The 27,077-nt window shown below is 42.2% G+C and overlaps 1 protein-coding gene and 1 long non-coding RNA gene across 3 annotated transcripts in view; one reads left to right on the forward strand and one right to left on the reverse strand.

Moving 5' to 3' along the window:
- LOC128311820 (uncharacterized) overlaps positions 1–27,077 on the forward strand; it is a 119,625-nt gene that overhangs the window by 78,271 nt on the left and 14,277 nt on the right. The window lies entirely within an intron of this gene.
- Positions 998–5,631, reverse strand: LOC106989720 (calcitonin receptor-stimulating peptide 1-like). Of its 2 annotated transcripts, XM_027073273.2 has the most exons (5): positions 5,488–5,631; positions 4,408–4,502; positions 3,954–4,091; positions 1,747–1,926; positions 998–1,197 (listed from the first exon to the last, which is right to left on the reverse strand). In XM_027073273.2, exons 2-4 carry the CDS (start codon positions 4,491–4,493, stop codon positions 1,761–1,763), a joined length of 390 nt encoding a protein of 129 aa, XP_026929074.1. In that variant the 5' UTR covers positions 4,494–4,502; positions 5,488–5,631; the 3' UTR covers positions 998–1,197; positions 1,747–1,760. The 2 variants fall into 2 exon arrangements, with proteins under 2 accessions (XP_026929074.1, XP_026929076.1); XM_027073275.2 differs by lacking the exons at positions 998–1,197; positions 1,747–1,926 and adding an exon at positions 2,757–3,035.

Raw genomic sequence — 27,077 nt, forward strand, 5'->3', positions numbered from 1 at the left:
CACTCAATTAGCATTTGTAAATGTTTGAATGTCCCTATTAAACATATTGCAGGTTTTTAGGGGTGCCTGAGTGGCTTAGTCAGTTAAACATGCGACTTTGGCTCAGGTCATGGTCTCCTGGTTTGTGGGTTCGATCCCCATGTTGGGCTCTGTGCTGACAGTGCAGAGCCTGCTTGAGATCCTTTCTCTCTCCCTCTCTCTCTGCCCTTCCCCTACTCATGCTTCCTCTCTCTCAAAATAAATAAATAAACTTAAAAAAAAATATTGCAGGTTTTTGAGCATCATACTTTTGTTCTCAGTACCTCAGAGAATAAGAATAGTTGGTTGGATGGCACCTGATGAATTTTCCAGGCCTGCCAGTCAGTGTGACTGCATTTCAGACTCTGAGCCATTGTTTCTAAAGGGCTTTGCAGGCTATAGGGTGTATGAAGGGTGCTTATGGGGAGGGACGGCAGGGATGGGCAGTGGCAAAGCTGAGTCAAGGGGAATTACACAGAGAACCTCTGGTGCTAGGGATCTCTGAACATGAAGGTGGATTGTCTTGGAGATGTCTCGAGTTCTTGTTCCATTAAAGGTGTTTCCTTAAAAGCTAAAGATACAGGATACAGAAGACCTATCCCATCCCAAGCATGTTGCCTTTGCTTCGTGGTCAGCCTGGTCAACAAAGTGTTCACAGGTCTTTAGGCTTTCCTTGGGAAAACACCATAAATAGCAGAGGGGACGCCTGTTAAGTGTATTTAAAACCTCTTTTTTTTTTTCTCGTCTTAATGAAGTTCACCAGTGACAGTATTTTTTCAAACAAAGAGTTCTGTGTGGGCACAAGCAATATTATGCGTCCCCAGACACCCACCCGGCAGCTACGCCACTTCCCCCTGAGGTTTGACAGGATCACCAACATCAAAAGGTAGGCTGACGGGGCTCACCTTTGCCACCAGATAAGCCAGTGAGACCTGCTGTTACGTTTATTGAACAATCAATACAACGAGATACACAGTAGGTCTTTGCAATGATTTTATTTCATAGTTAGCTTTAGTTTACTTCAGTATATGTGCTGCCGAAGCGAGCACAGCTTTAGTTTATTTCAAACTAAAGAGAATGTTTTTAATATTAAGCATGCATTTATATGTGTCTTCCATGCTCTGTATCCGATGAGTTGCTTTCATTACAAATTAAAAGTAGACTTCGCTTCATGATGACCTGGAAAAAAACAGTAACAGACAGAATTTTGTAACTTTATTGTGAAAATATTGAAATCTATTATCTCATTTACTCTTATATTAATACCAGCTAGTAGATATTGTTGCCTTTGATTCACAAATAGGGAAATTGAAGCTCAAAGAATGTGTGACCCATGGTCATATGGCTAATAGAAGGCAAATAATTCTTGACTCCAAATGTATGTTCTGAATTCATATGTAAATATACCAAAAGTATGTCCCTACCTTTCAAACTCAAACGATAGAATATTCATAATTATAACTTCATGGGACAGACATTTAAATAGATTTGTATTTTCTAGCAGATTATCCCAGTATCACAGGGAGATACTGGGAAAATGGAGGAAAATGAACCTAAATTTTAGGAGTTTCAGCTACTGAAACTCCCTCTTCTCTTTCCAGACACTGGTTGGGCACATTGCCCTGTGGATTTTTCTACTACATGAGCTTAGGGAGGGTTAAAGTGTGGACTGCATCCCTGCAATACCCAGTTTTCCAGCCTCCCATCTGACAGTACAAGGAGAGTCACCTTCCTGGAGTTGTTTACTGCTTAAGTCCAAGGTCCCTGCGGCGCCTGTTGTAGACTTTGAAGCCCATAGAGGTAGGCAGCAAGTTGGTGTTTGCCACGCTTCCAGCTTTGCTCAGCAGGCCTCCCAGCCAGTGGGCCACACAGGTGGCAGAGTTGCAGGTTCTCTTCTGGACAGTGACTCTGATTAGCAAGGTGGAAAAAGAAGAGAAGACCTGTTAGTAAGAGACTGGAACAGATACCTGCCACATAGAACCATCATCGTAAAATTACTGCTCTGAGAGGCACCAGTTAACCTTGTGTCTTTCCTCAATCACAATTATCACTGCAGAAATACACAGGCTCTTGGGGAAAATGCCATGATCACTCCCACAGACATTCCCAGGGGTGTCAGAAAACCCAAGGTGGCTCTGGGTGAGTGACCATGGAACACAGAGCTGTAACAGCCTGTCTTTCTTGTATAAATAAACTACAAATCAAGAAAGGCTTATGAGACACAGAGAATTATGGCCCCAAACTGATCCTAACATGAGGATTGTCTGGAAGTCACATCCCACTCAAAGGCATCAAATATCCCTTGTTAGAAATACAAAAATTCCCCAACTTACCTGGAAGAAAAGGCGATTTTACACCGTTGGGTCCCCGAGGTGCTTACCTGTTCTTTACTGCTCCTGTTCTTCCTACTTGAGGTTGGTCCAAGGACTAGCTACTCCACCCTGCACCCAGCTACCACAGGGCTGAGGCTACTTCTAAGCACAGGTCCCTGAATCTGGGAAGCCTGTGGTGTGGGCCAGAGCAATAACCACCACCGCTCAGGTCTTTTGAGAAATATACTTTTATTCCCCATCGGCAAACACATTCACAAGCAGGACTGAGAAGCCGTGCTGTGATTCCTCAGGGGAAGCACAGGGCTGCCCCCCATCTCTTCCTGCGTGATTCTCTTCTGGCCTGTTCCTCTTGCTCTCCTCCCATCTGAGGTTCCAGACATCCACTGCCATAAAGAAAGCCACCGATACCAGCAACCCGAGAGGACCACACGTATCACGATATAGGAAGGAAGGAAGAAAGGATATTAGAAAAGAGAGGGAGGGGTTTAATCGGCATCCTGGGTCATGCCATCGTGAGGGCCGTGGTCTCTGTCCAAGCTGCTGGCCATGACCCTTTTCTTGCCGGGTGCTCCGACCCCAATTGCAGTCTGAGGGAACGTGTGAAACTTGTTGAGGTCCTGTGTGTATGTGCCCAGCACACAGGTGCTCAGATTACTGCACCGCTTAGCTCGGAAGCTGTCCAGGCTGCAGGGAAAAGACATGCCAGGTGGTACCATGCACCAGGTCTGCCCCTGTGGCGATCGCCCAGAAGGTTAGACCAGGGAGGGGGCACTCTGAGTGGGGGCAGGAGGGGCAGGCAGGAGGGCAGTTCACACATCCTCCATTAGGAGAACTCCGAGGTTTGCTGAGCCAGGGCAGCGTGGGGCAGGGTTGCAGCGGGGAAGGGGTGCCCTTTCCTAGCCTTCCGCATGCCGCTCAGTCCTTCTTGCTCTGCAGAGAGGTCCTTAGGGTAGATGCAGGTGCAGCACATGCCAGGCAGTGCCGGGGCCAGGCCAGGGGCTGGCGTGAGCTCCAGGCCCAGGGGACACGGGGAGGTGGGGCTGGGGAAGGGCGTCTGGCCCCATGACAACATGCACGTCTCCACAGATCCTACACATCTCAAGCCCCCAGACCTACCTCAGGTACTGCTCTACCTGACCCCACCCTCTGCAAGGCCTTTGGCTTCACCTTGCAAATGTGCAATGAAGGCTCCATGTGGATGCGAGAGAACGTCAAGTGCAGGTTTACAAGGAGAAACCAATTTCTAAAATCTCCTGGGATCTGTGGGGTCCATCTGCTGGCCTCACACTTACCAGTCCTAACTCCTCCAATGCTGGGAAGTCTCCTCAGTGCTTTCAGACCAGTTTCCGGAGGGAGGGATTTCATACCTTCCCCAATTGCTTTCAGAAATGGATCTTTTTACATGTGGTCTAACCATAGTCTCTGTGTGGGACCTCTGTTTTCAGTGGTGCGTGAGAATAGCTGGGCCCCAGGCCGAGGAGAGCCATGGCAGTGTGCTGGCCTCCTGTCCAGCCGTGTTCCGTCTTACCTCTTAGGATATGCCTTCCTTGGCAGGACAGGAGGGAGGGGATGCCCTGAGCCAAGTGGAGTGGGGATCCTCACCTGGAGCCCTCGGTCTCCTGCTCCTGCTGCAGTTCACTGGCCTTCCTCTGCACAAAGTCCTTCACCATTGCAGCCAGCAGGAGGCGCAGTTCCTCCTCATTGAGCATAGCAGCGTCCTGAGGACTCTCCAGAGCAGACCTGGGGAGGGGAAGAAAACACAATAGAAGCTCTGGGTCGCTCCCTGTCTCTCCCAAGATAAGCACCCAGGCTTCCTAGTAAAAGCACCAGAAGCATTCTGTGAGATCAATGAGTTATCTGAAATTTATAATAAAGAATATTGTATATCAGTGCTGTTTTTCAATTATGTGCTACACACCTTATATCAGAAAATATACACTCCCCTTTGCCCAGCTCACCAGTTGGTAAACTTTTAGCACACCACAGTTTTGAGAATGGAATTGTCTGATCCCAGGAGGAGTGGGAGAGGAGTGACCTCCAGGCAGGGCTGGCTTACCTGAATGGTGCTGCCTGGAGCATGCCCACCTGGTACAGGGCCAAGATGCCAAGAATCAGGAGAGGAGAGAACTTCCAGAAGCCCATGGCGCTTCTCTGCAAGGGAAAAATAATGTCATTTTCTGCACCAGTTTGAAGTTCCATGAGCCCAAGAACCTGGACTCTGGTCCTGCTTCTTTCTACCTGTAACTCCCTGGCATGGTGGCTTCAGGCTGGTAATGCCATTCCTTTCCCCAGTGTTTCCTCACTGGGGAAGTGGACTGTGGGAAGATCCAGTGAGACTGAAGCAAGCTATCCTAGCAGGACAACTGGGGAAAGAGGACTCAGTCCATAGCCCCCTCCCCACCACCTCACACACTACATTACCTGCTGGCCAGGTCTCCATTGAAGACAATCCCGGGACAATCTCCTGTTTCCTACCCAGAGCTGTACTCCCTGTGTAGGGCTTTTGATCATATCTGGCCATGGTGGGGATGGGGGGGGGGGGGGAGTTAGCTAAAAAGGGAGTATCTGTCCCATTGGAATCTTAGGGAAACTGAAGAAACAAATACTACTGCTCACCTGCTCTGCACTCTAGTAGAGAATCCCCTGCAAGAACCAAGTTTAGCAGAGTCTCCTGGAAACCAGGAAAAAAGCTCCCAGGACTCACTACTGGGGCTTTCCTTCCCGGGCTGCCGGCCCCTAGTCATTGCACCTATTTGCCACCCACTGGCGCTGGTCCAGGTTCCGAACCGATTTCCCGGGGGACCACTAGGCACAAGACATGATCCCGTGAGCACCCTTGTGTCCTACTGTGTGCACAGTGCCTGCGGAGCTCCAGCGTCCTAAGCGCAAGTGTAGCAAGAGACAGCGAGACTGATGGAAAGATTAAAGCGGGAAGTCTCCGAACTGAGACAGCTCAGTGTACCTGGGGTTTGAATAGCGGAGTAACAGATTTTGTGACGAAGAGACCCAGACAGAAGTGCCCAGAGACTCAAAGATGGGCAGGAAGAGCGGATACAAGAACAACTAATGCAGAAGAGGGAGAGAAGAAGAGGGAGAGAAAGAATCATACAGCGAAGGCAGGAATCTCGGGGCTCACCTGGCAGCAGGCAGCAGGTGGCTTGGAGCCCAGGCGGTGGCAGCTGCGGTAGCGTTGGCGTCGGGCGATGGCGCTGTGGAAGTGTCAGGGACACTTGAGCAGAGCAGTGGCTCGGCTGCCTCCCAGCACCAGCAGCTGCTCTTATTCCCGCCGCTCTGGGTCTGGGTGGGGGGGGGGGGGGTGTCCAGGAGCTCTGAGCAACCAATGAGGGAAAAGATCACGTACCCCAGATGGATTGTGTCACCCATTTGCGTCTAGAACCTAGAACATTCAGCAGGACCATCCCACTTGTATTTGCATTGAGGTCATTGATGCAAGTGGAGGGAGGGAGAGGGATGGGACCAAGAAGGAACATCCTTATAAAGTGAGCAGGAAGTTGAGGGCAGTTTGATGTCATGGTAAATTTCACCGGTGCAGTTCCGCTGCACAGGTTTTGAACATGTGCCCCACTCCGTCCCTAGCTTGCGTTCTTACAGGGCAAGATCCAGGAAGCAGGGAATCCTGGCTCCTCAAGTCTGACCCGAGACCTCCCCACCCCCAACCCCCATCCAGTGGAGGCTTGGAGGGTTGACAACGTGCATCAGTGTTGATTCTGGGCTGGAATTACTCTGAGGGGCAGAACTCCCGGGAAGTTGGAGATAGAAGTGATAGCAAGAACTTTGTCAGAACTCAATTCCAGCTGTGCCAATTCCATGCTGTAGAATCAAGGGCAGGTAACTTCTTAGCACCTCAATGTACTCACCTTTGAAATGGGGACCATAGTCCCATTTTGACAGTGTGGTGTCCTTAGTAACCATGTACCTGTCCCATAACAAGGTAGAGATTTAGAAGAACACTCAGGCCCAAATGGGGGATTCTGTGAAATCGCGATCGGTTTTCCTTCTTCCCACCCTATGTGGCTTCCTGGATTCCTGCTGAGTGGTCTGTCATGTGCTTAGGAGTGGAGAGCCCCGCTGTGCCTCAGCATAAGTGTGTAAGGCACCAATGCTTCCCAAGCCACCAAACAAACCTCCAGCCCTTCCTTCTTCCTATCCGCTATCCATCACTCCAGGTCCTCAGCCTGCTGGAGCCATTTGCTCAGCTGCCCCTTGCTTCCGGCTGCTGTTTGCCAAGTTGTCCCAATGGCGTGCAGTCCCAGCCCTGCGCCCACATCCCCCGCAATTCAGTCCTCTAGAGAGCAGAGAATGCTTGCAGGTACTGAAGAGTCCCTGCGGACACTAACACTCACATTCAAAGCTTTCACACACACAAACTCACTTCTGTCTCCAAATCATGTGCCCACTCCCCAGAGCTCAGGCAGGCACAGGGGTCTGACACACGGGACACCCTGTGGGTTCTCTCTGAATCGCAGCCCAGCCTGCCTCCGAGTCTCTCCCCCATAGGATCGCGTGCACACATGGCATGATGCTGATCTGCTCTCATCAAATGCACTCACTCTCATTTTTCAAAAAAAAAATATTTATTTTGGGGAGAGCGCAATCAGGGAAGGGACAGAGAGATGGGGACAGAGGATTCGAGGCGGGACAGAGAGATGGGGACTGAGGATTGGAGGCGGGCTATGTGCTAACAGGCTGACAGCATTGAGCCCGATGCAGTGCTCGAACTCACAAATCGGGAGATCGTGACCTGAGCAAGAGTCGGATGCTCGACAGACTGAGCCGCCCTGTGCCACCGCACTAACTCCCAATTTTAAGCGTGCTCTCTAACATGCAATTATTCAGCACCAGATCCTCTCCGGGACCTATCCCAACTGGAGGGTTTTAGGACCTCTCCACCTGATCTTTCACTCCTCTCCTGCCTGGAGGTCCAAGGTCCTGACTTGCTGCCCTCGGCTCAGAGAGTGCCGAGAAAGCGGCTTCCACTGTTGCGAGGATCTCCGGGTGTGAGCGAGCAGCGCGTCCAAGCCTCAGCCTCTACACACTTTCCCAGCGCGGCAAGCATAACCGTGGCGGCAAGTCTGGTATTCCAGCCACAGTGGGTGGGGACTGCATCACGGGCTGTGGCAGGCAGGCAGAGACCCGAGTTAGGTGGTTTTCCCAGGCAGAGCAGAAATCCTGCCCGGTACGTCCTATGTGATCCGGGCAACGTACCCGGGCAACGGTGCATCCCTATCCTCAGTCCCCAGAAGCCTTTGCGTTTCATAGAACACACCTGCCTTTTGCCACGTCTCTTTCCCTTCCAATTTTGTGCCTCTGTGTTGGGGACACCTAACTTCCAAGATGCTCTATTCAGCATTCCTCGCTCTTAACTCCTGGTGCTGCCCCCAACGTGAAGGAGTAAGTTCGGAGCTACAAAACTGTTCTCTGAGTCCACCCCTGATTTACCAAGTAAATTCAAGGAAATTTAGACCTTCGTGTGTGCAGGTTGCTAGCTTATGTCCAGCTATCCCTAAATCCTCTCCCAACTTAAGGCTAATATATAAATCGCTAAGGAAGGGTCACCTGAGTGGCTCAGTTGGTTACTTGCAGGGACTCTTGGTTTCGGCTCAGGTCAGGATATCACGGTTCCTGGGTTGGAGCCCTGCATCGGGCTGTGTGCTGACACTGCCGAGACTGCTAGGGATTATCTCACATTGTATCTCTCTCTGCCCCTCCCCCGTTCTCTCTCTCTCTCTCTCCACCACCCCCCCCCCCCGCCCCGGTCTCTCAAAATAAAGAACTTTAAAAAATAAATCACCAAGGAAAATACTGGTTTTAAAATAGCAATTTGACTGTTTTGCTCTTGATTGATTTTGTAATCTTATTTCGTAACTTGGTGTGAAAGGACCCACGTGTGGGCTCCGTCTGCATCGGGAATCTAGTCCCTGTCTTTGGCCTCATAGCCACGACCTCAGCTGGGGGAACAGTAGCAATGTCTCCTCCCTGCTGTCAGTTCCTGAGTACACAGGCTCTTGGCTGGACACAGAGCCCAGCACCAGGTCCCACAAGATCATCTCCCACAAAGCCCTGAACACTGCTGCCTGGAAGCCTGGGTGAACAAACCACGGAAGTGCATTCTCCAAGAAGTTTAGAAGATCAATGGCCAACAACTTCCTGATCATCTTCTGAGCCAGTTCCAGCCCCCTTCACACAATCAGGGGACCCCTACAGCCATCACCGCCATGGTGGAAGGTATCTGCCAGTACAACTAAGACTACAGGTGCCTCACAGGTACCTCACTCAGATCCCTGACAAGACCTTGTCCATGAGCATAGCGGATGCCTTCACCCTAGGGGCACCTCCGACACAGGACACAGTAAGACCCCCTACACACCCCTCTCAAGAAGGACCATGGCACCCCTAGTACCCGCATTGTAGGTAGTCTGCGGGCTGTGCCCCAAGCGATCCGACCGATGCCCTCGTGGACGACAGACTGAGGACAGTCAGTTGGTATTTCTGGGTCCTGTGTGTCACCAATTTTGGATGGGGCCGGAATCCCCACTAACTTTCGTCCTGTCCTGCCTTGTTAGCTGAGCTGGGAATTTTCAGCGAGTCAGGGATAACTCAGTCCCGCTGACTATCCTCTCATTCTCCTTGCACGAAATAATTTAAAGAGAGAAAATAAATCCAAAACCATTTTCTACTGAGCTACATGCCTGATTATCAAGTGAAAGCAAGGAACACGTTCAGACCTTTCTGTGTGCAGATGGCTTAAACTGAGACAGACAGGCAATCCTTGAAACTTCTCTGGGCTTCTCGTGGGATCGCCTGCACACACAGCCTGACAACGATCTGCTCTCATCATACCTGCACTAACTCTCAATTTTAAGTGCACTCCCGAAACACAGTTATGCAGCACCTCAACCCTCTCCAGGACCCAACCCACCTGGAGGGCTTTAGGACCCCTCCACCTGATCTTTCTACTCCAAGCTTGCCGGGAAGGTCCGAAGTTCAGACTTGCTGCCCTCAGCAGGTAGAGTGCCTAGAAAGAAGCTGTGCATTGTTGCCAGAATCTCCCAGTCTAAGAGCAGAGTGTGTGATTCTCAGGCTCTACACACTCTCCCAGCACCGCTGCAGGTGAGTCGGCAGCCGCGGGCTGCAAATACCCCGCCCATAAGGCGGGCTGTGAACGTGGTTGGTGGGCCTGCATCACGGGGCTGTGCTTGCAGGCAGAGACCCCAGCCAGGCAGAAACCGCCCCGAGTGTGCCCTGAGTGACCAGAACCACAGTGCACCCCCACCCTCGGTCCCCAAGGATATTTTAGGACACATCTGCCTTGTGCCGCATCTCTTCCTCTCCCAGGTTGGTGGCCTCTGTGCTCAGGGACACCCTGCTTCCAAGATGTCTTTAATTCAGAGTGCCTCCTTTTTAACTCTTGGCGCGGCACTGCCGTGAGGGAATAAAAGCTTGGGGCTGGAGAACTCTGTGCAGGTTATGCTGGCAAGGCTGCAGGGGAACCCGGGAATGGTCAATAGGATGCAAGTGTGCTTAGGCACAGAGTAAAGATTGGTGAGCAGAGCAAGGGACAGGGCTCAGGATGGTGGATCCCAGGCTCAGTGAGTGCATGCCAGAGGCTACACAGACAACCACTGCTGACCCAGTCTGGGACCTTGGCTCAGCAGTTGAGGTTGAGCTTTCCACCTGGAAGTGCGGGGCCAAACTGGTGAAGGCGGCAAGCAGATACTGGATGGCAGGAGGGTTGGACTCTGCCACTTGAGGCAGTCATAGGAGACTTCTCTCAGGTGCCACATACTTTGACAGAAATGATTTCCACTCCAAGTCTTGAAGTTTCTAAATAAGAACCCTATGAAATCATTTGTAAATATGTACGTCCGTGGACTGTGTTTTGCTGATGAGAGAACCAGCCATAACTTCCTCCAATGCAGTAGTGACGAATGGCTAAGAGATGACAACTGTAGTGGCCAACTTCATGGCTACCTCACTCTGCAGGCTCAGGACTTTCCCTCTGGCTGCCATGTGTGCCCTGAGCCCTCAAAGCTAACGTTCATTCCTCACTCGGAAATCTTTCGTGGTTACAAACCACAGGCCGGTGGTGTGTGACAAGAATCAGGGTCTGTACCCAGAAGGTGCTAGAGTGGCTTCCAGCCATTTCAAGTTTTACTTTAAAGGTCAGTCTGTCTGCAAATAGATGAATTTAACAGAGTAGAGAGCCCAGAAATAAACCCACGATTATAGGGTTAATTAATCCATGACAAAGGAGGCAAGTATATGCAATGGGAAAAAATCGTCTCTTCAACAAAAGGTTTTGGGAAAACTGGACAGCTGCATGCAGGAGAATGATCCTGGAGCACTTTCTTACACCATACACAAAAATAAACTCAAAATGGAATAAAGACCTACGTGTGAGACCTGAAAGCATAAAAATTCTTCAAGGGAGCACAGGTAGTAGTTTCTCTGACATCAGCCATAGAAACAGTTTTCTAGATATGACTCCTCAGGCAAGGGAAACCAAAACAAAAACAAACTATTAGGACTACATCAAAGGAAAAAGCTCTGCACAGTGAAGGAAACAATCCACAAAACTAAGACAACCTAGTAAATGGGAGAAGATATTTGCAGATGATACATCCATTAAAGGATTAGTATCCAAAATATAGAAAGAACTTATACAGCTCACCACCAAAAAGCAAAGAATGCAATTAAAAAATGAGCAAAAGACATGAAAAGAGAGGTCTCCAAAGAAGACATACACATGGCAAACAGACACATGAAAAGATGCCCAACATCACTAATCACCAGTGAAATACAAATCAAAACCACACTGAGATACCACCTCACACCTGTCATTATGGCTAAAATCACAAACCCAAGAAACAAGAGATTTGTTAGTGATATTGTTGCAAAAAAAACCCTCATGCACTGTTGGTGGGAATGCAAAATGTCACTGTGGAAAACAGTATGGAGGGTCTTCAAAACATCCAAAAATATAATTACCTTATGATCGAGTAATTCCCCTACTCAGCATTTATCCAAGGAATGCGAAGCATTAATTTGAAAAGACAAGTTCGCCCCTGTTTATTGCAGCATTATTACAATAGCCAAATATAGAGGCAACCCAGTGTCCACTGATAGATGAATGGATAAAGAAGATGTGGTATAGGGGCACCTGGGTGGCTCAGTTGGTTGAGCGTCCGACTTGGGCTCAGGTCATGATCTCGCAGTTCATGGGTTCGAGCCCCGCATTGGGCTGTGTGCTGACAGCTCAGAGCCTGGAGCCTGCCTCAGATTCTGTGTCTCCCTCTCTCTCTGCCCCTCCCCTGCTCATGTTTTTTCTTTCTCAGTCTCTCAAAAATAAATAAACGTTAAAAAAGAGTTTAAAAAAAAAAAGAAGATGTGGTATATAGATACAATGGAATATGACTCAGCCATAAAAAAGAATGAAATCTTGCCATTTAGAACATGAATGGATCTAGATGGTATAATGCTAAGTGGAAAAAAATCCTTCAGAGAAAGATAAATACCATACACTTTCACTCATGTGTGTAGTGTAAGAATCAAAGCAAACAAAGAAAAAGGGGCAAACCAAAACACAGACTCTAAAATATAGAGAACAAACTGGTGCTTGCCAGAGGGGAGGTGGGTGGAGAGATGAGTGAATAGGTTCTTACTGTGATGAGTAATGAATAGAGTTGTTGAATCACGATAGATAGATAGATAGATAGATAGATAGATAGATAGAGATATGTATATGTATATCCCTGAAACTAATATGTAATATGTAAACTGTATGTTAATTATACTAGAATTTAAAAAATAATACAGTTGGTATAAAATAAAATAAAATAAAATAAAATAAAATAGCCATTTGTCCATTTGACCTTTGATATCATGATCTTATTTCATAGCTTTATACCTGGAAATCAGGGTACATTAGAAACAATCTAGTTTGGGAAAACAATTTTACAGCAAGCTGATAAACTCTACCTGTACCATTTATTCCCATTCTTCTCAATCAGATTCCTGCACTTTTTTATTTAAAGTGTTTTAAAAGATGATTTATCAGGGTGTGCCAGAGTCTTGTACCCGGTTGAAAATTCTTATGTGAGTTTTCATGCATTTAAAAGGATTACACCGAATGGGTTGCTCCTTTAATTCTACACAGCTTGGGTATGATACAGACTCAGCAATGACACCAAAACCACCACAACAACGGCAGGAGCAGTAGCAACAACACCACAAATTCATTCTCTTTAACCTGGGGAAAAGTCCGAGCTGTCAAATTTCCTGGAGAATCTCCACTGAAAATGGATGGCACTGGGTTCTCCAAGGAGGGAGCATGGAAGTTGCCACTCTGTCCTAACAATAAGTGAAAAGCTGAAGAGACTGAGGGGAAAAGAACAACCCCTGCAGGATGCTTAAGAGAGGTGAACACATAGCAAACCTTTGCCCTCAAGATTGGAGAGGCAGATGAATGCAGGGAGTAATGTCTTACCAGAGCAAACGCTCAACAAGGGCAAATCTCAGTGCTTGGAGCTAGTGCTGGGGTAGGTCACCGGCAAGCTGCTGGAGGCTCAGTGTGGGCAACTCTGAGAGTTAAAAACTCCAGGGACAGACACTCATTCATAGGAAACTCCCACAAATGTGCATTTTACCCCTAGGAACTTGACCAGGTTCTCAACAGTACATGTGAGAGAAAAATCCACTGGTGGGATTTACCTCCTGGAGCTGTACCAGTTCTCAAAATGAATAACAGAAAAATCACCTAGTGTTGTTCCTAGAGAGGGAGGGGAAAGGAACCAACCACTTTTTTAATATACCAGAGCTGCTTCTTCAGAAGGCCTGCCCTCAGGAGAAACCAGTTAACCAGAGACTGATGTGCTGAAATATCATCATCCCTAACTGACCAGGGGGAAGGGAAATACCCAGCTCTAATCAGCTCTAGCCTTCCAACAGCCAGAAGAGCCTAGAACCAAAGGGATGACAACCAGTGGATTTTAGAATACACAGGGAATGAGAGAGACATTTATGGCAGAATGAAGGAATGGGATGTTGTGTTCATGTAACCTTCCAGGACTCTCACAGTGGGAAAATAAGAAAACCCAGCTGACTTTGCTGCAGAGTGGAGTCAACTTGCACCAAGGGCTGCTCTCCCAACCCTCAGGCACCTTCTTTGCTCTGGGCACCAGGGGAGGTTCCTTCCAGGTTCCAGAGGCCACGTTTAGGGTGTCGTCAGCTGCCAGGGAAAGAACTGAGTGTGGTGGAGGAGGACCAGGTCACTCGGAGAGGTGGATGGACTCAGCTGGTGATGTCAAGAAATTATTCTGGCCGGGTTCTTCTTCGATCATTAAGATTCTCTCTTGGCTCAGACTCACACGATACAGAATGGCTCTCCTCTCCCTGGCTGAAAACACTGTTCCATGGAGAAGAGGGATAGAAATAGGAACCTTTCCACTGTACCAGAAAGCTCCTTGCAGAGGTGACTCCTTTAGGGCACTGTTCAGGAACCATAAGGTGCAGTTAAGTGAATTTCCTTTCTAACCAGAGTTGTCTGAGGTTGGTAAGAGCATGGCTTTGGAATCTTATTGCAACTGGGGTTGAGTCTTGGCTCTGTCACTCCCTGTTGTCCTTGAGCAGATGATACTCCCCTGGAACCAGTGTTTCTCACCACATTAAATGGGAATATGTAATAACTACCTAGCAGGAGTAAAGGTAAAGATAAAGATAAAGATAAATATTAAAGACCAGGCACGTTGCTTGGCACAGAGCAGAGACTTAAAAGTGGTGGCCATTGCTGTTTTGTTGTTGTTGCTAAAGCTTATCTAACTGCATCAGCTCAATATGTTAAATTAAAGGAAATCAGTACATACTCTGCCTTCTTAAGAGGAAGTCACTGTATCTTTAATTCTCAAAATAAAACCAACTGCCAAAGCCACAGTAGAAGGAATCTGCTTTCCGGAAACCTGTCAGATGCATGCCTGGCCATGTTGCAGGCTCACTGTCCAGCAGGATTAATGACCATTTACCTTAAACACCTGGCACATTGCCTGGCATGGGAGAGGCACTCAAGAGTAGGGGCTGTTATTATTATAACAAAAACTTACCCTTGGAAGTGACAAATTGTACCAACTTGAATCGAAAACTAGGTAAAATGCATTGCACACTCCTCTCCCTTCTTAAATATAGTAAAGGGAACGTAATTTAAATCCTTTCTTGAGGATTCATTGATACCATCATAAAAAACGTCACTTAATGTGTTGACCTGAATACAGTGCTGTCCTCAAGGGAATAACACATGTAAGGCTGATAACCCCAAACTAGATATCATGCTGTTGGTTCTTTTTGATGTCTAACAACTATATGCTTTTATGTTTATTTTATTTTATTTCTTCCCATCGGGTTGTCAAGGATCTCTTCTAGCTGATGTCATTGTAACTGTCTTTAGCAACATTCTCCCCACTTGCCTTTTCATTGGGTATGCGGTGAAACAAACAACAAAACAGAAACTATAAAAGCCAAGGTTGGTATAATGGTATAGAAACAAACAGCCAATAGGCATTAACTGAAACCCTGGAAATCCCAGTCAAGAACTATAAAAGGGGTCTTTGTGGTCAACTACTCAATTAATCTGTACTCAAGAGAACAGAAACAAAACTTGTTGGAATTATGTGTAAATACAGAGCAAAGAGATGCTGAGTAAGCACTTAAGAAATCATGGTCAGAAAGTCATGTTTTGTGTTTTTTTTTTACATTTCGGCAGGTGTTTTCTTCCCACAATTGTGTGTGTGTGTGTGGTAAAACACACATAAAATAAAATTTACCACATTAACCATTTTGAAGTGTACAGATTGGTGGTGAATACATTCATGATATTGTGCTACCATCACCCCCATCCATCTCCATAACTCCTTTTCATCCTGTATAACTGAAACTCTGTACCTATGAAAGAATAACTCTCCGTGAGGCCTTCCCCCCAGTCCTAGCAATTACCATTCTACTTTCTGTCTCTATTTCTTGTAGTATTTTTAGCACCTCATCTAAATAGAATCATACAGTATTTGTGGTTTTTTTTACTGGCTCCTTTCACTTAGCATAATGTCTTCAAGTTTCATCCATGTTGTAGCACATGTCAATTTCCTTCCTTTTTAAGGCTGAATAATGTTTCACTATATGGATATACAACATTTTGCTTCTTTCATTAATCAGTGGACACTTAAGTTGTATCCATTTTTTTTAATCTATTATGAATACTACTACTATATGTATGAATGTAAATATCTCTTTGAGACCCTGTTTTTAGTTTTTTGGGGTATATACCTAGAAGCAGAATTGCTAGATCATGTGGTAATTCTATTTCTAAATTTTTTGAGGAACTATCACATTATTTTCCACAATGGCTATACCTTTTTACATTCTGGCTATAGAGTGGCTGTGCAGTCATTTACAGTTCATGTCATGCACAAAAAGTGCACAAGAGTTCCAATTGCTCCACATTCTTGCCAACATTTATTATTTATTTATGCATTTTTTTTAGTATCCATTCTAATAGGTGAGAGGTGGTATCTCATTGTGTTTTTGATTTGTATTTCCCCAGTGGTTAACTATGTTGAGCATCTTTTCATGTGCTTACTGGCCATTTGTGTATCTTCTCTGGAGAAATGTCTTTTCAAGTTCTTTGACCATATTGGAATCAGGATATTTGTGTTTTGTTTTTTCTTTTAGAATTCTCTATAATTTCTGCATTTAATTCTTTATCAGATATATTATTTATAAATATTTTATTCCATTCTATAAATTGCCATTTTGCTCTGTTGGTAGTTTCTATTGATGTACAAATTTTAAATTTTTTAATCACGTTAAACTTGGCCATTTTGAATTTTTACCTATGCCATTTGTGTCATATTAAAAAAATAGTTGCCAAATCCAATGTCATGAAGTTTTTGTTTTCTTATAAGAATTTGTTTTCTTATGGAGATATATTGCTTTATGTGTTACACTTATGCCTTTGATCCATTTTAAGTTAGTTTTTGTATATGATATTAGGTAAAGGTCCAATTTAATTCTTTTTCATATGGGCATCCAGTTTTCCCAGAACCATTTGTTGAGAAGACTGTCCTTTCCGCCACTGAATGGTCGTTACACCCTTATCAGAAATTATTTGATCATACATACACAAGGGTATATTTCAGGGCTCTCTGTTCTAAATCATTAGTCTACATGTTTGTCCATATGCTAGCACCAAAGATTTGATTACAGTAGCTTTGTAGAAATGTTTTTAAGTGATTTTTATTGATGTATAACTGACATATCATTAGTTTCAGGTGTACAACATAAAGATTTAAATATTTGTATATATTGCAAAATGATTACAATGAGTCTAGCTAACATCTATCACAATACATAGTTACAAATATTTTTCTTGTGACGAGAACTTTTGATATCTACTCTCTCAGCAACTTTTGAACTTGCAGTACAGTATTATTAACTATAGTCACGATGCTGTATATTATATCCATGTGACTTATTTATTTCATAACTGGAAGCTTGTACTTTTTGACTCCCTCACCCATTCTGCCCCCTCCATCTCCATTTCTGGCACCCACCAATATGTTCTCTGTATCTATGAGCTGTCTTATTTCACTTAGCATAATGACCACAAGAATCTTCCGTATTGTCACAGATGGCAATATTTCATTTCATTTTATGACTGAAATATATATAAATATGCATATATATACATATGCAAATATATATGCCATTTTTACCTTATTCATTCATTGATCAACAGACATTAAAGTTGTTTCCATATACTTATTGGCTATGCTGTAATAAACATAGGGATGTAGATATCTTTCCAAACTAGTGTTTTCATTTCCTTTGTACTCAGAAGTGGAATTACTGGGTCATACAGTATTTCTATTTTTAATTTTTTGAAGAACCTCTATACTATTTCCCATAGTGGCTGCACAAATTTACATTCCCACCACAGTGCACAGGGGGTTCCCTTTCTCCACATCTTCACCAACACTTGTTATTTCCTGCCTTTTTGATACTAGACATTCTGATTGGTTTGAGGTGATATCTCCTTATGGTTTTGATTTGCATTTTTCTGATGATGAGTGATATTGAACCTCTTTTATGTACCTGTTGGTCATCTGTATGTCTTCTTTAGGAAAATGTCTATTCAGATCTTCTGCCTATTTTTTAATCAAATTGTTCTTTTATGTGTTGTATGAGTTCTTTATATATTTTAGATATTAGCCCCTTATCAGATATATGATTTTCAAATATTTTCTCCCATTCAGTAGGCTGCCTTAACATTTTGGAGATAGTGTCCTGTGCTGTGCAGATGCTTTTTATTTTGATATAGTCTCACACTGATTTTTGCTTTTGTTGCCTGTGCTTTTGGTATTGGATCCAAAAAGTAATCACTAAGACTGATGTCAAGGAGTCTACTACTGCCTGTATTTTCTTCTAGAAGTGTTATGGTTTCCAGACATTACATTCGAGTATTCCCATTTTGAGTTAATTTTTGTGTAAGGTATAAGACAGTGGTCCAGTTTCATTCTTCTGCATGTAAACAGCCAGTTTTTCTAACAATATTTATTAAAGAGACCATACTTTCTCCATTGTATATTTTTGGCTCCTTAGTCATAAACTAATTGAACATATATGCATGGATTTATTTCTGAGCTTTCTATTCTGTTCCATTGATCTATGTGTCTGTTTTGATACCAATACCTTAGTGTTTTCATTACTATAGCTTTGTGGCATAGTTGGATATCAGGGAACATGATGCCTCCAGTTTTGTTCTTGCTCAAAATTACTTCGGCTATTTGGAGTCTTTCATGGTTCCATACAAATTTTAGAATTGTTTATTCTATTTCTGTGGAAAAATGACACTGGAATTTTGATAAGAATCGCATATAATCCACAGCTTCCTTTGGGTAATATGGACATTTTAACAATATTAATTTTTCCAGGCCATAGGCATGGAGTATGTTTCTGTTTATTTGTACCTTCTTCAATTTATTTCATTAGCATCCTATAGTTTTTAGAGTACAGATCTTTCACTTCCTTGGTTAAATTTGCTCCTAAGTGTTTTATTCTTTTGGATGCAATTGTAAACATTGTTTTATTAATTTCTCTTTTTGAGAAATTATTACTGTTATTAGTGTAGAGAAATGCAACAGATTTTTGTCAATAGATTTTGCATCCAGCAACTTTACTGAATTCATTTATTAGTTCTAAAAAATTTTTGGTTGAGTCCTTAGCATTTTCTATATTTAATAATATCCAGTCACCTGCAGATGGTCAGTTTTAGTTTTTTCTTTCCAATATAGATGCTTTTTATTTCTTTTTGTTGTCTGAGTGCTCTGGCTAGAACTTCCAATACTATGTTGAATAAAAGTGGTAAGAATGGGCATCCTACTCTTAGAGGAAAAGCTTTTAGCTTCTCACCATTGAGTATAACGTTAGCTATGGTCTTGTCATATATAGCCTTTATTATTTAGAGAAATATTCTCTCTGTACCCACTTTGTTGAGAGTTTTTATCATAAATTGATGTTGAATTTTGTCAAATGATTTTTCTGCATATATTAGGCTGATCATATTATCTTTATCTTTCATTTTGTTAATGTGGTATATCAAAGCGATTGATTTGCTGAACCATCCTTGCATCTCTGGAATAAAGCTTACTTGATCATGATATGTGATTCTTTTAATGTATTGTGGAATTTGGCTTGCTAATACTTCATTGAGCATTTTTACATCTATGTTCATCAGGAATATTGGCCTGTAATTTTTTTTTTTCTTGTAGTGCCCTTCTCTGGTTTTGTTATCCGGGTAAAATAGGCCTCATAAAGTGAGTTTGGAAGTATTCCCTCAGCTTCAATTTTTTTGGAAAAGTTTGAGATGGACTGGTGTTGATTATTTTTTGAATATTTGGTAGAATGCAATTGCCAGTGTAGCTGTCTAGTCCTGGGCTTCTGTTTGTTGGGAGATTTTCGATTATTGATCCAATCTCCTTTTCACCAATTAATCTGTTCAGATTTTCTGCTTCTTCCTCATTCAGTCTTCGTAGGTTGTAATTTTCTAGGAATTTGTCCATTTCTTCTAGGTTGTCCTATTTTGGTATAAAATTGTTCATGGTAGTCTCCCTACGGTCCTTTGTATTTCTGTGATATCAGTTGTAATATCATCAATTTCATTTCAGATTTTATTTACTTGAGTTCTCTTTCTCCTTGGTGGATCTAGCTACAAGTTTGTTGATTTTGTTTGTCTTTTCAAAGAACCTGCTCTTAGTTTTATTCATCTTTTTACTTGTTTTTTGTTTTGTTTTGTTTTGTTTTTAGGCCCTCTTTCATTTATTTCTAGTCTGATCTCTGCTATGTCCTTCCTTCTACTAACTTTGGGCTTTGTTTGTTCTTTTTCTAGTTTCATGAGGTGTAATGACAATTTACTTGAGTTTTTCTTGTTTCTTGATTCAGGCATTTATCACTATGACCTTCCTTCTTAGAACTGCTTTTGCTGCATCCCATACATTTTGATATGTTGTGTTGTGATATTCATTTGTATTAATGTATTTTATGATTTCTCTTTGGATTTTTGCCTTTGACCCATTGGTTGTTCAGTAGCATGTTGTTTAATTGCCACATATTTGTGAATATTTCAGTTTTCTTCTGGAAATTGATTTCTAGTTTCATACCATTGTGTTCAGAAAAGATACTGATATGATTAGAATTATGGTTAGAATCTTCTTACATTTGTTAAGACTTATACTGTGGCCTAACATAGGACTCATCCTAGAGAATGTTCCATGTGCACTTGAGAAGAATGTGTATCCCATTGCTTCTGTTGCTTTTACATGGAATGTTCTGTATATATCTGTCAAATCCATTTGGTCCATGTTACTTAAGGCCTATGTTTCCTTACTGATTTTCTGTGTGGTTTATATACTCATTGATATAAGTGGGACATTAAAGGGATATTGGCCTATAGTGGGGTTTTTTTGTTTTGTTTTTTGTTTGTTTTATGTTATGTGTTTTGTTTTGTTTTGTTTTTGTCTTGTTTTTGTTTTTTGTTTTTTGTAGTATCTTTGCCTGGCTTTGGTATCAGGGTCCTTCCTCTTCAATTTTCTGGAAAAATTTTGATAAAGATTGGTTTTTGTTTCCTTTAATTATTTGGTCATATTCACCAGTGAAACAGTCAGATACAGGGTTTTTCTTTGGGGGAGATTTTTGATTACTGATTCAAATTCTTACTAGTTGTAGATATATTCAAATTTTCTATGTTTTCATGATTTAGTCTTAGTAGGCTTTGTATTTCTAGGAATTGTCCATTTCACCATTGGTTATTCAATTTGTTAGTGTATAATTATTCATAGTACTCCCTTATTGTCCTTTTTTATTTATCCAGAATTTGTAGTAATATCCCCACTTATGTTCCTACTTTAGGAATTTGAGGCTTGTTGTTGTTATAGTTGTTGTTGTAGTCCATCTACCTAAAACATTGTCGATTCTGTTGATGTTTTAGTAGAGCCAGTTTTGGTCTCATTTATTTTCTCTATTGTGTATATCCTCCATGTCACTTATCTCTGCTCTAACATGTATTCTTATTCCTTCTGCTAACTTTGAGTTTACCTTGTTCTTCTTTTTCTGGTTTCTTACATTGTAAAGGTAGGTTGTTGATTTGAGGTCCTTCTTGATTTTTATTTTATTTACTTATTTATTTATTGGGGGGGTGAGTAGGGGAGGGACAGAGAGAGAAAGAAAGAGAATCCCAAGCAGGCTCCACATTGACAGCACAGAGCCTGACACAGGGCTCAAACCCACTAACTGTGAGATCATGACCTGAGCTGAAGTTGGACACTCAACCAACTGAGCCAGCCAGGTGCCCTCTTCCTGATTTTTAATATAAGCATTTAAGACTATAAATTTCCCCTTAACACCTCCTTAATACTACATACCATAAGCTTCAGTATGTTGAGTTTTCAATTTCGTTCATGTGTAAGTATTTTCTAATTTTCCTTGTGATTTCTTTTTTAATTTATTGGTTGTTTAAAAATGTGTTTAATTTGTACACATTCTGAATTTTCCCAATTTTCTTGCTGTTACTGATTTCTAACTTCATCCTGTTTGAACTGAAGAAGATACTTTGTATTAGATCTATCTTTTAAAATCTATTGAGACTTAATTGGTGGCCTAACATACGGTCTATCCTGGAAAATGTTGCATGTACACTTGAGAAGAATGTCTATATTGTTGTTCTTGCATAGAATGTTCTGTAGATGTTTGTTAGATCAGGCTGGTTTATTATGTTGTTAAATTCTCTATTTCCTTACTTATGTTTTGTCCGGTTTTCTATCCATTCTTCTCAGTGGGGAATTGAAGTCTCCAACAATTATCATGGAACTGTCTATTTCTACCATTAATTCTGTCAGGTTTTGCTTCCATATTTTGCAAGTCTAATATTATATGTATAAATAATTATTATATCTTCTTGCTGCACTAAGCCTTTTATTACCATATAATGTCTTTCTTTGTCTGATAACTTTTTAACTTTAAAGTCTATTTTATCTGATAATAGCGTACCCACCCCTGCTCCCTCTTGGTTAGTATTTGCATGGAATATCTTTTTCTGTCCTTTCACTTTTAACACATTTGTGTCTTTGGTCTAAAGTGAGTCTCCTGGGGGCACCTGGGTGGCTCAGTCAGGTAAGCCTCTGACTTTGGCTCAGGTCATGATCTCACAGTTCATGAGTTCGATCCCAACATTGGACTCTGTGATGACAGTTCAGAGCCTAGAACCTGCTTTGGATTCTGTGTCTCACTCTCTTTCTGCCCCTCCCTGACTCATGCACTGTCTCTCTCTCTCTCTCTCTCTCTCTCTCTGTCTCTCTTTCTCTCTCTCTCTCTCTTTCTCAAAAATAAATAAACATTTAAAGAATTTTAATATTTTAAAAAAATTTAAATTAAAAAAAATTAAGTGAGTCCTATAGCTAGCATATCGATTAATCATATGTTTTTATCCATTCTGCTAATCTCAGCTTTTCATTGGAGAATTCAGTTCATTTACATTTAATATATAAGTATGATAAGAACAGACTTACATCTGTCATTTTGCTATTTGTTTTCTATATGCCTTATAGCTTTAGCTTTTCTTTCCCTCATTTCCTGCATTACTGTCTTCTTTTGTGTGTAGTTGATTTTTGTTATATATATTTAAATACCTTTCTCATTTCCTTTTTTTTATTCTGTAGCTATTTTCTCTGTGATTACTATAGGAATTATATTTAATATCCTAAAGTTGTAATACCCTAATTTGAATTCATACCAGTTAAACCAATAACATACCAAAACTCAGCTCCTTTACATTTCCACCCCACCTCTTTCAGTTGTTGCTGTCACAAAATTTTATCTTTATACACTGAGCATCCCAAAATATGAACCAATAATTCTTTTAAATGCATTATTCTCTTAAATTATATAGAAAATAAAATAGGGAATTACAAACCAAATTTATTAGCTTTTAGACTAATCGTTTTTAATTTATTAATCTCACAATATATAGCAAACAAAAAGTCCATTACAAACCACAATTATAATAAAACTAGCTTTTAGAATTGCTCATGTATTTATCTTCATTGAGATCTTACTTCTCCTTGTACTTTCTAGACTATCTGGTGTCCTTGTATTTCACCTTGTTGGAAATCCTTGACCTTTTCTTATCAGGCAGATCTAGTGGTAACAGATTCCCTCAGCTTTTGTGTATCTAGGAATGTCTTAATATAAACCTTATTTTTTAACAAGAGTTTTTCCAGGAATAGGATTCTTTTTTTTAATTTTTTTTTAATGTTTATTTTTGAAGGAAAGAGAGACAGAGTGTGAGTGGGGGAGGGGCAGAGAGCGAGGGAGACACAATCTGAAGCAGGCTCCAGGCTCTGAGCTGTCAGCACAGAGCCCAACTCGGGGCTCAAACTCACAAACCACGAGATCATGACCTGAGCCGAAGTCAGACTCTTAACCAACTAAGCCACCCAGGTGCCCCAGATATAGGATTCTTGATTGACAATTGTTTTCTTTTATTATTTTTTGTATATTGCCCCACTGCCTTCTGATAAGAAATATGCTATCTTATCGAGGACTCCTTGTTTACAGTAATTTGCTTCTCTCTTGTTACTTTCTAGATTCTTCCTGGTCTTTGGCTTTTTAAAGTTTGATTATGATGTGTTAGGTGTAGGTTTCTTTGAGTTCACCTTGCTTGGATTTGCCGAATTTCTTAGCTATTTATATTTATGTCTTTCATCAAATTTAGGTGGCTTTGGCTATTATTTCTTCCAATATTCTCTCTGCCCTTTTTTCTCTTTCTTCTTCTGGGATTCCCAAAATGTATATGTTGGTCCATTTGATGGTTTCCAACAGGTCCTTTAGGCTCTGTTTCTCAGATTAATAATTCCCATTGTCTTATTTTCAACTTCACTGATTTTATTTTCTTCTGTCTGATCAAATCTTTTTATCACACTAGCAAATTTTTCATTTCAATTATTATACTTCTCAGTTCCAGAATCACTTTTTTTGTTTGTTTCTTTTTAGGTTTTTCTCTTTATTGGTATTTCCATTTTGCTTACACATCATTTTCTTATCTTTTCCCACATATTCCTTTCATGTTTTTTGAGCATATTTAAGATAGTGGTTTTAAATCTTTGACTACTATATCTGCCATTCAAATATTTTTCTTGGAGAATTTCTATTTATTTAATCTTTTTCCTTGGAATGGACCATACTTTTCTGTTTCTTTGTATGTCTCCTGGGTTTTTTTTTTTTCTTCTTTTGTAACATTGGCATTTGAATCTAATGTTTTGATAACTCTGAAAAATCAGATTCTCCTCCTTCCTTAGGGTTTGCTGGGGTTCTTTAAACAATATTTGTTTTGGTCGTTACTGTTCTTATAGGCTATTGCTATGCTGTGGATCAATCTGAGGTGTAAACATAAGGTCTTCTAAGAGCCTTTTCCTTTACGTACATGGTCACCTTCTAATTTCCCCTATAAATGCAGTTGTTTTTGAATGTCCTGGTGTTTGATAAGTTTTTTTCCCCATGAGAAAGAGAAAAATGAATGAGAAAGAAAATGGGTTCTAGCCCTTTAAGTCCCCTAGTAGTCACTTTCGGCAAAGGGGAGGGGCTTACAACAATGGAAGGAGGTGCAACGAAAAAGCCCCAGACCTCCTCCTTATCTGAACCTCTGTGATAAAAACAGAAATCATCAATCAGAGGACAGACCCCTGATATTTGGAGGACAGGGTCTTTTTTGTCCACCCTGGCTCCCACAAGCTGTTTGCAAGCTGCTCCCAAAACACACAATCAGCTGATTGCTTCTTGGCTAGGAGTGGGGGATTGGTAGCCATTATGGTGCTAAGCACTGGAATTGGCCAGAATTCACTGCAGTTTTCAGTCAAGTCTTCCCTTGGAAGTTGCAAGCCTTCAACAGTTTCCAGAGTTCCAAAGTAACTACCTTAGACAGGTTTACAAGTGCAATTGGGTAGGTGGGGAGCCAGATATCTGGTACTTCCTGCATAGCCATATTCCCAAAACCCTCCTTCATAGGTCTTTTAAAACAACAGCTTGGAAAACAAACAGGAAACAGCCAAACAGGTAGAGTTATATGTGAATAGTCTATAGGCTTTGAGTGAGGGCTTAGTCGTGGTCAAAGAAATGAATTGTTGTGACACCTATATTAGTTATCCAGAGGTGATATTCTTGGTCTCTTCTCAGCTTTGTCTGGTTTAAGGGAGGTCTGCAGGCAAGGGACACCTGATGAGTGGGTGTTTTTGTAGTTTTTTTCATGAGGCACAGTCATGGCGAAGACCAAGTTCATGACATGGGAAGGGCTCAGAAATCCAGGCCGCAATTCTTGTGAGGAGTGTGTCCCTGGATAATTGGCCTCCAAGTACATGAATAGAAATTGTGTTTCTATTTCCAGGCAAATATCCTTGTAGCTGCTGTGCGATCAGTCAACTTTCAGATATTAGATCTTGTATTGACTTCTCTAATACCGAGTCAGCTTTTGGCATCAAGGACCCAGAAGACCATAAAAGTCCTTTGGAAGCCCCTCAGCCCTAGGCCAGTTGTCCTCAGCACCCCATTAAGCAGTAGTTAAACACATGTAAGCAATCAATGCCAAACTTCTCTTCAGTACCAATAAGCACCATCCACGGAAATTTCCAGTTAAAATGAAAATGTGAAAAATAGGCTCCCCAAGGAGTCGTGGGATGACTAGGCTCCCCAAGGGATGAGTAGAGATCGTGGGCTAGAGTGGTTTCTCCCTTTCATTGCTTTACCTGTGGCATACCTAGGAATTACTTCTTTTTGTTTGTTTGTTTTGTTTTTTGCCTTACAACTTCAGGAGTTTTCACTGGCCAAAATACTGCCATGAAATCCTTTCTGTTTTTGTCTTTTGTTTTGTTTTGTTTTGTTTTGTAGGAATAGGGATACCAGGTTCCTGAAGGAGATGAGGCAGAATAGGGAGAGGTTGTTGAGAAAATTTATTCCTACTTCTGTCATGTATGTTTAGCATTAAATGTTTAGATTAGCCCTCTTTCATTTTATTTTTATTCTCTGAGGTCCTACTAGGTGTGGGGTAAAAGTAGATCATATCTAGTCAGTAGATCAAGTATAGATCATATTAGGAAAGTCGTTCTACTGATTTAGCCTCTTTATATGTTTAGAAAGTAGTAACATATAGCTAAAATGGCTGTGAGGTTCATTCCAGCCTTACATTTTAACTTATTAAAATGGGGAGAGGGATGAGGAGGTGGATATAGAAGAATAGGGGTGCCTGGGCGGCTCAGTCAGTTAAGCGTCCAACTCCTGATTTCAGCTCATGTCATGACCTCATGGGTCATGAGTTCCAGCGCTGCATCAGGCTCAACACTCACAGGGAGGAGCCTTCTTGGGATTACCTCCCTCTCTCTCTCTCTCTCTCTCTCTCTGCCCCTACCCAGTGCTCAGTCTCTCTCTCTCTCTCTCTCTCTCTCTCTCTCTCAAAATAAATAAACTTTTTAAAAATTTTAGAACAAATAACAAATAAGGACCAGTAACAAATAAGGACGTTGTGTGATGGCAATGAGATTTACTTGGAGTTTAGTTGAAAGACACTGATGATTATTATTTTATTTTATTTTTGCAGAGAAGTCTAGCCTAATTTCCTAATAAGTTCTTCCAGAAAAACCAGTTGGTTTTTTAATGTTTATTTATTTTGAGGGAGAGAGAGAGAGGGAGAGAGAATTCCAAGCATGCTCCACACTGTCAGCACAGAGTCGACTCCGGGCTTGATCTCAAGAACCATGACATCATGACCTGAGCTGAAATCAAGAGTTGGACGCTTAACCAAGTGAGCCACACAGGCACCTCCAGAAGAGCCAAGTGTTAAAGAAGCCATCTTTCAGTCAAATATTAATGGGACTTTTTTTCTTGTGAGTCTTGTTTTCTCCCTATGTTCGTGAGAAATTATATTCCTTCACATTGCTTCATCCATTCTCCCAGTAGGCATTCTTATTCACATCTGTGACAGTCCCTGGTCAGTTTTAGAAATAAAAGCTCCTGTAGGTATTTTAAATAGAATGGAATTTCACACAGGGAACTAAAGTATTAAAAATTATGTTTGTGGGGCGCCTGAGTGGCTCGGTTGAGTGTCCGACTCTGTGCTGACAGCTC

This window comes from Acinonyx jubatus, chromosome D1 (assembly GCF_027475565.1).
Source record: "Acinonyx jubatus isolate Ajub_Pintada_27869175 chromosome D1, VMU_Ajub_asm_v1.0, whole genome shotgun sequence".
Classification (NCBI taxonomy): domain Eukaryota; kingdom Metazoa; phylum Chordata; class Mammalia; order Carnivora; family Felidae; genus Acinonyx; species Acinonyx jubatus.